General features: G+C 44.6%; 1 protein-coding gene across 1 annotated transcript in view; it reads left to right on the top strand.

The window, feature by feature from the left end:
- TMEM132B (transmembrane protein 132B) overlaps nucleotides 1-15331 on the top strand; it is a 216713-nt gene that overhangs the window by 60619 nt on the left and 140763 nt on the right. The window contains exon 2 of the mRNA XM_069030961.1: nucleotides 2284-3163. Within this exon, the coding sequence (XP_068887062.1) occupies nucleotides 2284-3163 (880 nt within the window). The remainder of the gene's footprint in view (nucleotides 1-2283; nucleotides 3164-15331) is intronic.

Here is a 15331-nt window from a genome sequence, read left to right as displayed (position 1 = left end):
GGGCACTCTTGCTGCTCTGGGTCCTTGCTTATCTGCTTAATTGCTTATCTGTATGGCTGCAAAATTTTTATGATAAATGCAACTTCTCAAAAGTATTGCTTTCAAATGTAGTTCAGTTTATTTACAGTTAATCCAGAAAGGGGCTTGTCTGTATTTGAATTTTTAGCAAAGAAAAGATACCCTTCCTTCCCTCTCTGCCTCAGCTTTCCCAAGAGCAAAGTTCTCTTTTGGGACCTGAGCTGGGCAGCTGCACAATGGCAGAACATGTCAAAGTGCCCTATAAATAAACCACAGAGCAGAAATGGGGCTGCTAAAATATCCCTTGCTGACTTTCTGCCTGGGGAGGGAGAGCACCTGCTGCTCATCATCCACATCTGGATGAAAGATGGGGAGGGGAAAAGGACCAAGGTCAATTTTCGTGAGCAGAAAATTGGTTGTCCCATGTGTGATGCCACTGCCAGCTGGCCCAGGTCAGGGCTCACAGGGGGAAGGGAGGAGGAGGTTTCTCATCATCTGGGTTTCTGCACTTCACTGTGGGCTCTGGAAACACTGGGGTGTTTTCCAGAGAGGGGCTGATGTTTATGCATGAGAGCAAGGCAGGGAACACCCAGGTGGGGCTGCACTTGCATTTGCCTGTAGAGCTGAGAGGAGACCCTGATCTGATCCCCACGTGCAGTGGCAAGAGAAGAGATTGTTGGTAGAGTGTTTCCTGCTGAGATTTTTTTTTTTCGGGCTGCTTTTGTATATTTTTGCATGTTTACTTATTCCAACAAAGAATATTCCAATGGCTGAAAAAAACCCTTGTGAAACAAGTAAGCATACAGCAAAAGTAAAGGCAAAAGTGTTGTGGTGAAATGAGAGGCATTTAAACAAGTGTAGATAATATCAAACTCTTGACAAATAAATGACCAGAATTTCAAGTGCGAACAAGAGTGGGGCAAAGTCAAATGGATGGGATTTGCCCTAGAATCTGTCTTTGATAAATGTAGGCTTTAAAAATACACAACCTGAAAAAAATAGCTTAAATATTAGAGCTTTTATCTCTGCTAAATTATGGCTGCAAGTATCTGAGTCATCTGGCTTGAACAGGTGTAATTGTTTGTGCGTTGTGTATCTGCTCTGCCCAGCCCTGACAAACAGTGAAATCACCACTCAGCTCGGCGAGAGACAACAAGAGCTTTGACCTTAGGCTCTGTCACTGTGCCTTTGTTATCTCTGTGCATTATGGAACTGCTGCATTTTAATTCATTGGGTTTCTGTTTGTTTCCTCTGAGACAGTCCCAGGAGCTTGGATTCACCAGCTTTCTGTTGGAGCGTAGGAACTGATAGTTTGAAAGAGCCACTGTTTCTGGTAGAATCACAGCCCAGATTGAATATATCTCACTATTAATTAGAGATCAGCCCAAACCAAAGATGTCTATTTGATCCCTCCCTCCCTCTGGAATCTTTTCTTTCCTGGGAAAAATTGCTCAGCACTGGCTGGAGGATTGACCATTGTGTTGTAGAGAAACTCCCGTGGTTTCCAAATGTGTTTTATTCTCCTCAGGAATTAAACTGAAAAATCTTTCTAAGTGCCTGAGAACCTTCTGTGTGTAAAGGATTTCTCCTTCTCTCAAGTTCACTCTTGCCTCTAAATCCATCCCACTGAGAGCTCTATCAAGCCCCATATATTTTAGTGTGAAAAGTTGTGGTTTCAAGAACACAAAACTTTTATCAGGTTCTTACTAACTTCTAAGCTGCTGACCTGGCAGAATGGATTGGGAGTGATGCAGATGTTCACCCCCCCATTGCACTGTGTATTAGTGATTGTTAGATTAAAGAAAATATTTGGGTTTTACTGCTTAAACTGTTCTGTTTTATTGCTACTAATATTCAATGAGCCAGTCTCTTAGGCATAGTGAAACATGGGTGAGAAAAAGCTGAAAGTGTCATCTGATGATAAAAAAAAAAAAAAAAAAGACTGCCAGTAAAAAGTTTTGGAACTTAATTTGGGATCTGACCAATCAATCCCCTCTTTGTGGTATCCAGTACTTGATTAATGGCTTTCAGGCAGATATTGGGTTGGGGAAGGTGGAAGGAGAGCTGTACAGCTGATGCAATGGGATGTTTCCAGCCTGAGCTTTGAACCAAAACTGTAATTCCATGGCACCTGTGTCAGATTGTTCTGTGATTGTGGCCAGCAGTATTGATCTCCTGTAATACATAGCTTTTGTCAGAAACCGAGGGCCATGCTAAGCAAACATTTGAGTTGTCTTTGTGTTTCCTTTTCTCTTTGGCCCGCAGTGGTGGAGAGCCGAGGAGGGATCATGGACAGCATCCAGAGATTCTCAAACCTGCCAACGTATCTCCCTGCGAGCCCTCACATCTCCAATGCTGATATTTTCTTCTTCCTCAAAGAAGCCAACCAGGATATCATGAGGAACTCCAGTTTGCAGTCTAGGGTGGATTCATTCTTTATATACAAAGCCAAACAGCCACCTGTCCTAAATGCCACATATGGACCCTTTTCTGTTGAACAACCTGTTCCCTTGGACCTCATGCTGACTTCTGCATCTTTTGGTTTCACAAATAAATTCACTTTTAATTGGAAATTAAAATCTCACATAATCAACAGCTCAATCTATTCCAACAAACCTAAAATACAAACCTTGTTCTATATTGCGGGGAAGGACTGGGATGACTACGATTCTGAGGAGATGCTGCCTTGTGTGAAGATGTTTGCTTTCCTGGAGTCTAGAGAAGTGGTGGCCAGCTGTAGATTGACAGGTCACCTAGGATTATGTGTTGTGGAGTTGGAATTGTCTCCCAGCTGGTTCAGCTCCCCTCCACCCCTTGTTTCAGAGGAAATAGCCTCCCTGGAAGGGATTACTGTGGAGCTCTTCTATAAGATTTATACAGTGGATGGGGAATGCTCTCCAGAGGATGCAAAATGGGAAAACAATATCCATGCAGGTGAAGATAATGAACACCAAGCTTTGTCAGCTATGGAGAGGATTGGTAGCATCGTTGTTTACCCAAATCAAGACAAATTAAAGCAGTCTTCGCTGAGGGTGGATGAAAATATCATTATTCACTTACCACTCAGCCCGGTCAGAGAGGGTGACATTGTGACCTTCCATGTTTTCCTGGCTGATTACTCACTAGCAGACCAATTTGTATTAAGGTAAGAGAATTTTTAAAGTGTTTTATGCAAAAAAAATAGGGGCAAATCAATGCTGGGTGTAATATCTTTGGTTATAGTCAGTGTTTTCCTGAGAGAACTTCTGCCTTTCCTCTTCAACAGGGGAAAACTATAAATAGTCGTGAATTATCTGTGTGGATGACACTTTTTGGAACATGGGCACTGATTTTAAAGTGTGAGCTATAAATGCTTGTTTGATTATTTCTTGTTTTAATTCTGTTTGCTTCTAGTCATAATTCTGCCTCTTAAATTCCGCCTCTGTAAGTCAGCCAGGGTAACTGCTGCAATGTGTTTTGCTAAAGAGTTTGCAGATGGGTTTTCTGTTTCTTTGGTGAAACTTCCTCTGTTTTTATCGACTTTATTGTCATCTTTCCAAAGTGCATTGGATTCATCTTGCACAGGTCAAATGTGGTGAGGAACTCTTTTGTTGCATTGTACAGAGGGGAGCTGAGAGGTGAGAAAATGAGCTGTGCCTCAGCTTGTGTAGGAATCCTTTGGCAGAGCTGGGATTTGGGGCCAAACTTTGTAAGTTGTCTTCAGTTTTCCTGTAAGATCTGCCCATCTTGCTTCTTCCAGCTTTCCACTGCTTGTTTCGTGGCCCATTTTTGTTTTAGGTTTGAGACTCTCTGTTGACCTTTACTTGTGAATCTGCCTGTAATAGGAGAATTCAGGCATTTCTAACCACCCTGAGGGTTAGTGCTGCATATTTGTTACGTCCTTAGCTGTCAGACTCTGGGTTCAGAGCTGCATAGGGACCAAATTCAGAGAGAAATGTGAGCCAAACTGGGGGGAATAAAAGGGCCAAAAGGTAATTGGAAAGTGTCATCTGCTGTGAGGATGCGAGACTCGTGGGAAAGAAGGAGCTGCAGCCCGTGCAAGGAAACCTCAGAGCAGATTCGTGCCTTACTTCTAACTTTTTGATCCGAGAACAATGGGAGCAGAACATGACAGAACTGCACTTTGGGGACAGATGTTGAGAAAACAGACAGCAAACCTTATGCAGCACTTTCAAATCATTCAGCGTTTGTGAAATAGCACGTGTGTATTAATTGCTGCCTGAGTGGGGACAAGTGGCTCAGAGCACAGCGCTGCTGATGGGGGAAATGTGTGAGAAATATAATGGGGTTTGACCAAGCTTTAAAAGGTCTGGGTCAGGAAGGGTCTTCCTTTAAACACAAATTATTCATGCTTTTCCATGGATTTACTATTTTTAATTTGTTAAATATGGATTTGGCCAGCATCCACCGTCAGTAGATGGACCGGCCTCACGGAGAAGCTGGGTTTCAGCAGGCGTGTATTGATCCTCAGTGTTAGAGCACAGAGATTATAGAATTTGCCTAGGGCTCTGCAAGGATTTAACATCAGCTCTTAATTCTCAGTTTTTTGTTCTCTTCCCCTCACAGATAAAATTCCCAAGGTATTAGAGACAACCTAAGATGAGGAATTTCTAAAATGGCATTTACTTCGTAACAAGTGGTGCAAGGGTAGAGTTTCGATATTTCTGCTGGCCAGGAAATAATCAAAAACTTTTTGAAGAGACACTTTTGAAATTCTGTCTTTCGAAAGCAAAATAGGTCCTGGAAGCACTGAGCAAGTGGCTAACCTGGGTTCTTAGGGAAACAGAAAACGAAGGAGTAGGCAGCTTCCAGGCTGGAGAGCCCCAGGATGAGCCACAAGAGCCTGGCTACTGCTGAGACCTCACCTTGGGCCACAGCCCCTGGGACTTGCATGGCTCCAGCTGACAGGTGTTCTCCCAACATGTGGAACATCCATCTTGGTGCTCCTGAGCTGCTGGGAAGGCAGTCAGGTTTCCATGGGGATTTCCTTCTCCGAAAAGTGTATGGAATCTGTTATCTCCAGGAAATGTTTCTGTTACAATAAGTCAGCATGCTTTATGTGCCCAGAAATATTTCCTTGCAAAATTCACTATTGGCTCTCTGTAGTCTAGCCTGTCTGGGCTTTTATTTGGCTTTGCTTGCATTGTGCTTTTCATCAGAGAAACCGAAAGTATTTTTATTTAACGTTCACTTGAATGCTGAAAGTGAGAGACAAAATGCAATTCTGCTGGAGGTTCACCCGTCCTTCAGAAAGGAAAGAGCACCAGAAACTGTTGCTATGATTATTTTGAATGACATATGTTGGGTCCACAGAGAGATTTTCCAGCTGAAGTTTACATGGAAGGCAGGGAATGATGCTGGGGGAAATACAAGCACTATAGTGCCTACATCTAATTTATGCAGTTTCCCTCACCAGCTTTCCCTGTTTTTCTGCTCAATGCTAATGTCTGTGAAAACCCAGAAGGTTCTTACATACATAGAATTTCTGTGTGTTACAGCCACAGAAAAATACATTGAAGTGAATGTTTGCCTTGGGAAATATATTTTTGCCTAATATAACTGATAGTTTTTAATCATATCTGTTGTAAGTGTAGCAGGGGCTGGCTCATATAAGAGGATAGATCAAAACCAAGTCATTCTCAGCACAGCATTTGATGCCAGCCTTGAGCTCTGACAGGATGCAAAGGAACAGATACACTCAATTTTATGCACCTCTTTACTATTTCATGCTGTGTTGCATAGTGTATTTTATTTTATGCTGGATTTTTTCCTAGCAGAACTGACTTCAATTCTCATATGGGAGTTGATTCTTCTTTGTTTTGGTGAAATCTGTGATTCTTAAGCAAGCTTGGAAACTGAAAAGCAGTTCCTTGATTCAGCAATGTGCTGTGTTGAAAGATACCCACTTGTGAGATGCCCATCCTCCCGGTAATGTCACTGACAGGGTGACACTGCAGCTTCTTTGTGCAGCTCCAGCTATCACTTCCAGTCCCTTCCATCAGTCCAAACTGGTTTTGCTTGGCTCGAGATAAGTCTTGGTTGGTTGTTTTCGTTCAATAACTCGAATTTCAGGTGGAGCTGGAGCTCTAGTGGTGCTGTGGTCTGGGGAATTTCTTTTCATACTGGAATCCAGCCAGCATGGCTTGGTGTCAGTGAAGGACCCAGGTATGTCAAGGGGCAGAATTTGGGGACTAAGTGTGCATTGAGTGCCTTTGCTGAGCCTGCCACTCGTATTGCTGGCTTTGCTGACAGATGATCTATGCATGTGTGCGACAAAATTCTTATGACACTGGAGATTAATTTGTGGCCTTGCTGGTCTGATCTGTACTGCAAAATTCGCCATCTGGGAAGATAAATTTTGCCCATTATGTTTGGTGGGTTGTCACTAAGCATAGTTTAACTGTAAAGGTAGGTGCAATGGGCTATGTTGCTGTGATTAAACTCTTTTATGGGCCACCTTGTTAAAAAAAAAAGTAAAAATGAAGGAGAGCTTTGAGATTCCAGCAGGACTTGTACATACTTCAGTGTCACAAATTTTCAGGCACTTTTTGTCCTTTGATGTGCTGGAGCATCTCTGTTTCCTGTTTTGCTGACAAACTTAGATGAAATGTAGTAAATGAGGAAAGAAAAGATGGAAATCATGACTACAGAAGGGGTGTACAGCAACTTTAGTGCTAATTGCTAAACAGAGAAGTCTCCTGATACACATGGAGGAGTTATAAAAGAGACAGGAGAAAACAATTCCTGCTCAACTGGAAGAACAGAAATCTCATCTAATAGCACTGGGAATGGCTTCTATTTCTTCTGTGGTGTTTGTTATTATTTAACTCCATCTTGAGACTCAGAGGATGTATTTAAAAGAAAAATGGGAGTCAATCTGTACAGCAGGAGAACATTTAATGAAATAAATGGACAATTGCCCCTTGGTTATAGGAAATAAATAAGGACACTCACTTTAGGAGTAAACAATGGATTTTTGGCCTGTTTTCCAAGTCTCCCCATTTAAACTGTCACCAAGGATGTGCTGCTCATGAAAGCTGAGCATTAACAGCAAATTGTTGAGTCACGCACAAAACGTGGGGCTGTTGGCATTCCTTACACGTCCCCAACACCAACGAGCCATCCTTCCCTTCTGCCCAGTCAGAACAGAACTGGAGATTGGAGATATTCCAGGAATAACAGCAAGGGGCTGAGACCAGGTAATGAATGCCTGGGAAGGGGAGTGGAAGGGGTGGCAGTGCCCAGGATGTGGTGCTGTGGCTGCAGGGGAACCGCAGGACCCTGCACAGGAACTCGCTGTCACTCGGTGCCTTGGGGACGAGGATTATCCACTCCTCCCTGCCCTGCTCCACGCAGAGCAGGGCAAAGATTGCCTTTGGATTGGGGGATGGACCCAGGACAAGGTGTAATACATGCTGGCAGACCCTTACTGATTATTCTCACTAGGCAAAATGATATTAAGGATTTATATTAATAAACATATATCCATATGGAGGAGGTTACATCTCCTGCTAAGGAATAAAAATTGCACAGACCATTAGAAGTGACTTACAAGGCTTCTGCGTTAATAATGAAAGATCTGTAGAAGTCTGAGCAGTCGTCTAGAAGGCCAGAAAAAGATCATTAAGAGGATGTCTCCTGCCAATAGCTGCCAAGAGCAAACAAGGGAAAGAAAACAGAAGGTTTTGGATCTGGAAATGCATAGAAAATGAGAGAGTACAGACTGTGGGGAATGCAGCCTGGCTGCCTGTGAGGAGGAGGCTCCACATGGCCTTCATCACTCCTAAGCAAGCTGGTAGGAATGGGGAAGCAGTTACTGGCATTATTACTGGAGAGAGGAAGAAATGATTAACTGGAACATCATTTTAGGATGAAAATTCAGCAGAAATCAAAGTTGAGAAAGGAAAGGAAATACTCTTCTGAAATCAGAAATGCTGGCTCAGATTTAGAAATAATCACAGGAATAAAGCATTACTGGTGGCTTGGGAATAATTTGGTTTTTAGCCCAAGATTTTAATAAACTCAGGATGAATGTTGAGATTGTTGGTTTCTCTTTTCTCTCTGAATGTACATTGGACTAAATGTAAATATGAAATAGTGATAAATAGTAGTAATAAAAAATACCAAGCACTGCGAAGTCTGGAAATACCAGATGTGTCTGTGCAACCTTAACTCAGTCCCCAAGTACTCATGCACTATTGCATATTCCTTGAAGACAGATTCACAGTATTTTTTTTTCCAGATCTCCTGCTTCATTTGATGCCTATATTGTCTTCCTCCCACTATTTTCTTTTCTTTTTGTTACTGAATGGGAAAGGGAGTAACATCCTTTCAGGACACTCCTATGAAGCCTTGGGGAGCTGTCACCAGAATGGGTTTTTTTGCCTTGAATGAACCATTTCTATAAATTCTCTTTCAGGGAAGGTTGAACCATTCTTTTATTTTTCTTATTTCTGTTTGAGACCGGCTTGTGGCCCAGAAAAATTGGCTGTAGCTGATGAAAACCTGACATGATGGTATGGAGTTATAAATTTCACAAGGATGCTGTATGAAGTAGTTAGACCTGAATCTCTGCTGGCTGAAGGGAAAAAGGCTTCTTCCCTGGGAGCTGCTGGCAGTGCATGGCTCTGCTGCACATTTATCCACAAGCCAACCTACCCTGGAAAGAGTTGTGCCACACTGGCAACTTCTCTCTCCTTCTCACGTGCCTTAAGATAACCTCCTCTGCCCTAGCCATACTGGAGAGAAAGAAGAAAAGAAACAACCCCCTCATACAGTCTTAAAACCAGTTCAAAATGACAGAAAATAACTCCTCCTTAGAGCTCGAGCAATTCTAAAAGCTTAAAAAGCGATGGATCTCCAACAGGGAATAAATGATCCAGTGAATCCTGAAAGACCCTGCAAGACTACAGTCAATAAAGCTCTTTAATGGAATTTTAGATAAAGGTCAGCTATGAGCTGCAAGAATCAGCTGTCCATGATCACTGCACAGGCAGAGCAGCAGCCCCAGTGACAGAGGGAAGCCCTGGCAGTTGTTGCATATTGGCTTTGAAGCACTTCCAGGCAGGATTGCAGCCTCATGGTGATAAAACAGGGGTTTTAATTGAGATGTTTCCTGATGGAAATTTCTGTTGCCCTGCAAAAGGGGTTCTGAACGTGCTGCTTTGTGCACAAACCAAGTTCCTGCAGGGTTATGAAGGTGCTGGTAAGGGGAAAGAGGATGGGGCCGGGGTCCTGGTGATTGTGGCAGGTGTCCCCACTGTCTGCTCCTTCCATTGGCCTCCACAGCCTCGGCTCAGGATGTTTTCTTCTCTCATGGGAGCAGGGAAATGTTTGTAAGAGTTGGAGGGGAGGGTGGATCAAAATGCAGAATAAGATTAATTAAAAGTACTTAGCCTGTGTGCGTACACCACCAGTGTTTTTCACTGAGAAGGTGAAGAGTTTGCCAGTTATTTTTAATTTTGGTGGTTTGGGAATATTTCATGTGTGTGGTAAAACACTGAGTACAGCTGGAATGAAACAAGGATCCACTTCCCACTGGAAAAGGTGTTTGGTTTGCCTTGAAACCCTACTTCTTCTTCCATTCAAGCCCTGCCAGCACCTCAGCTGTCTCATTCATCTGCCCGCCCGCACCTGTGAGCGGTAAGGACGTGGCAATGTCATGTAAATTAATTTGCTGTATCTCATATCCAGAACCATAAAGTAGGAAAAAGGAGAGATGATTGTGTTGATTTTAAGTTGGTTGGTGCACGAGCAGGTGTCTCAGTGCTGCACTACGGGCGGGTACGTGGCGCTGTGTGTCACTGGTAGCTCTGCATCTTGTTGACACATCAGCTCGTTCGGCACGGGTGTGACAAGTAAGGATTGCAAGAGGAGCCCTGACAAGCTCTTGTCTGCCAGCCTGTTAGCAGGCATTGCTGTGCTCTGCAAAAGGAGAGGATGTGAAAAGCACTTCCCATAGATCTGGAAGGTGCCAATACACCACATGACTTGACACAAACTCTGCCTTGTTGATGGTAATGGAAAGAGATTTTACATTTTCAAATGGTTTGGGTTCTACAAGTTTGTTCTAGGCTGAGCCCCATCTCCATGACAGCTCCTGCTAATTAACTCCAGGCAGCTCCTGCAGAAGCCGGTGCTCGCTCCGGGGCCGGTGTGGATCTGCAGAGCACTGCCAGCAGAGCTGCACTGAGAGCAAGGCACGAGCTGTGCTTAACGTGCTTCTCATGCTGGGCCTGCCTGGGATGGGGATTTTGGAGCAGACCATCGCTTAAAGGACACCCTTGGTTTGTTACACCTGCTCAGACTCCTCTGTCAATGGGAGGGTGTGTGGGGTGGGGATCCCTTTGGATGAGGAGCTTCATCAGAGGGGTCCCAAAGGTTCAGCCTCTCCAGCCGGCTCAGGGCATTGCCACTGCTCTTCTCCAGAACTTGCTTTTGCTGGGGGCTACCCTGTCATACCTTTGTTGGGATTAACGTTGGTGCAGCGATGAAACGGGAAGGGAAACCACAGGAGATGGAATTAGGAGCTGAGTTTTGCCTGTGAGCACCCGGCTCTGAGTTCAGTTACCTCCGTTAATGAACACAGAGATGCCTTGAGGTGACAAAACTGCTTCAATTCACAGTATCACAAAGGGTAATTTAAGGAAGACAGCTGCAAGACAAACATTCTCTTCGTCCATTTCTTTTATTTTTTACCTTGTACTCAGATTGGAAACACAGGTCAGAAAAGGTTCCTGTCTTTGAGTGATCATTTCAAGTTTGGGGCACACTGTGGCTCTCTGCAAACTGTGTGTCCTAGTAAACGAATCCCTGGCGGGGAGCTTGGGGGGAGCCTTTGTTTTGGACAATATGCTGAGTAGTCCCTGCTTTGTGCTGCCAGACAATGATGGCATTGATCAGCTTCTTGTACAGCTCTTCATTAGCTGGCAGTGCAGTAAATCACAGTCTTGTTTAAACAAGTCAGACACAACAGTGACTCGGTCGTTGATGCAGTTACTTATACTCATTGCATTCAGAGTAATGAATAGTATTAAAAGTAGAAAAATGTGACTACTTTGAAATTTCCTTTTTTCCTGAGAAGTTTTAGGCCCTGCATTGCTGTCATTTCATCCTGGTAAAAACCAGATTACTCTCCCATGAAACTGATGAAGTATTGCTTCGAGTGAGCACATTGATCTCAATTTCTTCATGTCCCCGCTGATGCAACAGAGAGTTGCTTTTGTCCTTGTCTTTACCCATGAGTTTTTGCATGGTCTGATAGAAGAAGGCCAAGGTGATGGTTTGCTGACAGCTTTGGGGAGGAAGGACTCTCAGAAAGAGCAGGAAACAGAGTTTTGTAAGAAAGTTGTCAACATATCTTCTTGTTTTGGGTGCTGCTCCTGCTCCCCATGCAATTTGTGTCAATAAAGGACTCGTAAGAAATGGTTTTGGACAAGGAAAAGCAGGGAGCTGTGCTGTGGGTGAGGTATTTAATGCTTCAAATAGCTTCCATGCCTGCCTTGGATGCTGTACCCGGCCAGGTTATGAAAGAAATCATATTAACAAAGTTATTGGATCCCAGATGAATCAAAAGAGCTGCAGGAGAAGAAAACAGTGACAAATGAGTCTGCCATCCCGAGGCACAGCAAACGGTGCTTACAGTTAAAGCTATTTCACTCCTTGCACCATTCCCCGCCAGCCCTGGAGCGCCGCGGGGGTGCCAGGATGGGGAAGCCTCGGGCTGGCAGAGCCCCCAAAGCCCCTGCAGTGGGGCCAGTGCTGAGCCACACAGGGGGCACCATGGCAGGAGCTCTTCTTGAGCTTTCCAGAGCCCAGGGAGCTGCTCCTGAGTGCTGTGGCTCTCCTCTCATCTCCCCCCAGCTTTCAGTCTGCCAGCCCAATCCCCTGCCCTAAGCAGTGCTGGGTGTCAGTGCCCTGGGTGCAGCAGTGCTTCACCCTGTGTTGGGAGTTACATACAACTACATAAGAGGGAAATGTCTCTACAATCTGTTCTCCTTAGGATCCCTGGGGAGATGCTGTGGGTTTTCCCAGCAGAGGAGGAATTGTTCTGAGCAGCAGTATTTCCTGGGGTATCCCAGCCAGGAGGGTGCTCTTGGGAGAGCCATGTTCAAGCAGCCCCATGTTTGTGGGGTAAACCTGTCACCTGCCCTCTGCCCCCAACATGCTTTCCTTTAAATTGCTAAGACCAAAATGTTCCTTCCTGTCCCCTGCTACATCCTTTTGAAAATTTCCCTGCCAAGTGAACTTTCTCAGTTGCTTTTTTTTGTCATTGTGTGGCCCAACCTTTTGTGGTATAAATGGAGACCTCAAATGCATTTTCACTAAATCCCCATCTCTAATTGAGCTGGTCCTTGAGGACAGCAAGTGGGAAAGGCAGAGAAGCAGAACTGTGGGATAGGCAATGCCTTGTTCATGAGCTTTCTCAGTAGCTGCTCCAGTTAACGAGGGTCTGGGCAAGAAATGTGCCAAGCAGCCACAGGGAGCACACGGATGAGCACTTTGATGCAGATCCCTGGTGGAAGATGGTAATAAAATGCACCAAGTGATGCTTGGGGACAGTTGGAAAAGTTTGTCCAGTCTTTGGAGGTGACAGAGAGCAAGGGAGAGGCAGTAGCAGACTGTGAGAATCTGGACCAGGATCCAAATGCATTGTGAATTTTGGGTTGTTTTGGATCTGGGAGTTTGGCTCTGGCCCATCTCTAATTTAATTTGCCTGGCCAGAGTCTTCTCTGTCTTACCCAGAAAAGAGGGGTGATTTAATTGACTTCCGTAGAATTGCTTAGGATTTGTGCCAGTAAAACTATTTGAATTTGGTTGGGTGCAAGGCACATGTGTGTGTGCCAGTGTCCTGGCTTTGTGTTTCTCTGGGAAATTTGTTAGGGGCAGTGGCAACCCCGAGTGGGTGGGTGGGCAGGACACAGATGGAGAGGGAGCAGTCACGTTTGGAGCTCTGTTTTTAATGACACACAGTAACACCAGTAGAACACTCTTAATTGTGGCATTTCCTGCTGTCATCTCCATAATGTGGTGTAAGTACCTATGCTCCTCAGCTAAGATGACTTTTGACTCATTTTCCAAAGCTAATAACCCTTTAAAAATAATTTAAACCTTTTCAGAATTATTTCCCTGATGCTCTTGGGACCAGTAGTCCTTTATTTACCATAGAGCAGAGACAGAATGAATAGCAGTACTGTGGACTCCCTCAAACAGCGACCTTATGTGAGATGTAGCGATTACAGCAATTAAATCCTCTTTGCCAAGGCAACCAGGGCTTTATTTCTAACTGAAGTTACATTTTTTTCCCCCAAATGAATCTCTTCTGCATGCATTATTCATTTTTCCTTGGAACATTTAGCCTGTGCGAATTCCACGAGCTCAAATTCAGTATTACTACTTATTAATTATTGTGTTGAGGTAATGTCTAGGACAGACTGCCTCAAGGGGTCAGAGGGCACCGGGTTCCCCGTGCAGCCACAAGCAGAGTAAGGCCATAAACTTTGTCTCAATGTGGGGGTTGAAAACTTAACAGCATTTGTAGGACAACTCGTGAGAGTTTGCATTTGCATTTTGCTTGACTCCAAACCCCGTGTCAAGGAAGTTTGGGGCATTTTGGTCCAATGGATACTTAGGCCAGTACAGTTTAGACCATACCCTTAAACTTCAGTGTTTGAAGAAGGTTGAGGTCATGTGAGCTCAGCCTTTTTAAGTCCAATTGCATTCTTGTCATTGTGGCTCTTGCTTGGAGAAGGGAAGGTCAGTGATCAACAATAACAGTTAAGGTGCCACATTTTCTTTAACAATTTTGGAGATTCCAGCTTAGGATGGTCTTTGGAATCCTTTGTTTTTAAAGAAATGTGCTACATGCTCCTTTTAAGATTAGGTGAGTTCATTGTCTCCTTCTGATATTACATAAATAGCCTGTAGATTGACAAGAAAACTGAAATGATTCTGTTTAAATCTGCGTGCTCTCCTAAGAAATCTACATTCATTATTCCTGGGATGACTGAAAGATTTACAATACCTTATAATCTGGTATCATTTCATCCTTCTTCTTGGTATTATTAATCACCTTGTCATAAAACGTCAGGAGAACTTTGTTCAGCTTGCATGATTTGGGCTGAGAAAGCCATACTTTAATATTAATGTTTCTTAGGAAATTGGGTAGATATCTTTGCATTCTGGGAACCATAAAATGGATGAATGATGTCCTCTGACTAGACATTAGATGCTTACAGGCTGCTGAAGCTGAAGAATGGTTGAAAAAGCCCTGCAGCTGTACCACTGTGGGAAGAAAAATGACCTTGCAGAGCAGATTTGGTTCAGGTCAGTATTTGGTTGCAGAGATCCTCAGTCAGGAGTGCCAGGCAGGACGGTGTTTGTGGTTCTCCATGGTAGAGCTGGGACTCTACCTTGGCGTGGCCACGTTGCTGACTGTGTCTCACTGGGGACACGAAACCCAGGGCCCAGTTATTTGGTCATTTGAAAATGCATATCCTAAGCCTGGAGGCAGTCAACCAGGATCCTGGCTGGGTTTCAGCTGCAGTAATTACAACTTGCCAGCTCAGATTTTCTCTGCCTCTTAAATCACATCCGCTATTTTTCACTTCCTTTGCTAAACTGCTGTGTCCCCTGTGCTGTTGTTGGTGATAATAGTTCTAATGCTTTGCCTGTTTATGTAACGTTACATTATCTGTAATGTCTCACGATGTTTGTACAAGAAATGTCTGTCACTGCTTTCATTTTACAAATCACTGTTTTTATTGCTCATGTTCCAGTGATACACCTCAAAGAGCAGATGCTTTCCCAAAGGAGGAAGGGAATGCCTCTTCTACCCTCAAACTGTTATTTTTCAGCAAGGACTGGGAGGCTGATGGGATGCTCCTGCTTTGTCCTTTGGGTCTGTTACCAAGGCAAATAGATTTGGGATGGCCCACAGAGTACCCGACCCCCGGGTGGTGAGTTGGTGGGCAGGGAGGTGCCATCCTGCGGGTGCCCCCAAAAGGTGATGCCCAGACCCCGGCCTTTCCCAGCCCTCCCGTATCCCTCCATCCCGGCTCCGCTCAGGGGATGCAGGGCGCGCACAGGCTCGGATGTGTGCGCAGGCCAGGAGAGGGCAGAGCGGACTTGTGTCTGGAGCAGGAAACTCCGCCAAAGTCACCAGTGGGAGCGTTCTGGGAAGAATGGGCTTGGTGCGGGTTCAGGTGTCCCGGCTGGGAGGGGAAGCGGTGTCTCGGCTGTGATCCCTCGGAAAGAACTCAAAGCATCGCCTCCCCTGAAAATGCTCCGTGGGGGGACATTTAGCAACTTGTTC

Source organism: Aphelocoma coerulescens, chromosome 15 (genome assembly GCF_041296385.1).
Source record: "Aphelocoma coerulescens isolate FSJ_1873_10779 chromosome 15, UR_Acoe_1.0, whole genome shotgun sequence".
Taxonomy (NCBI): domain Eukaryota; kingdom Metazoa; phylum Chordata; class Aves; order Passeriformes; family Corvidae; genus Aphelocoma; species Aphelocoma coerulescens.
The sequence above is the reverse complement of the archived record's forward strand: the minus strand, read 5'-3'. Positions and strand labels throughout refer to the sequence as shown.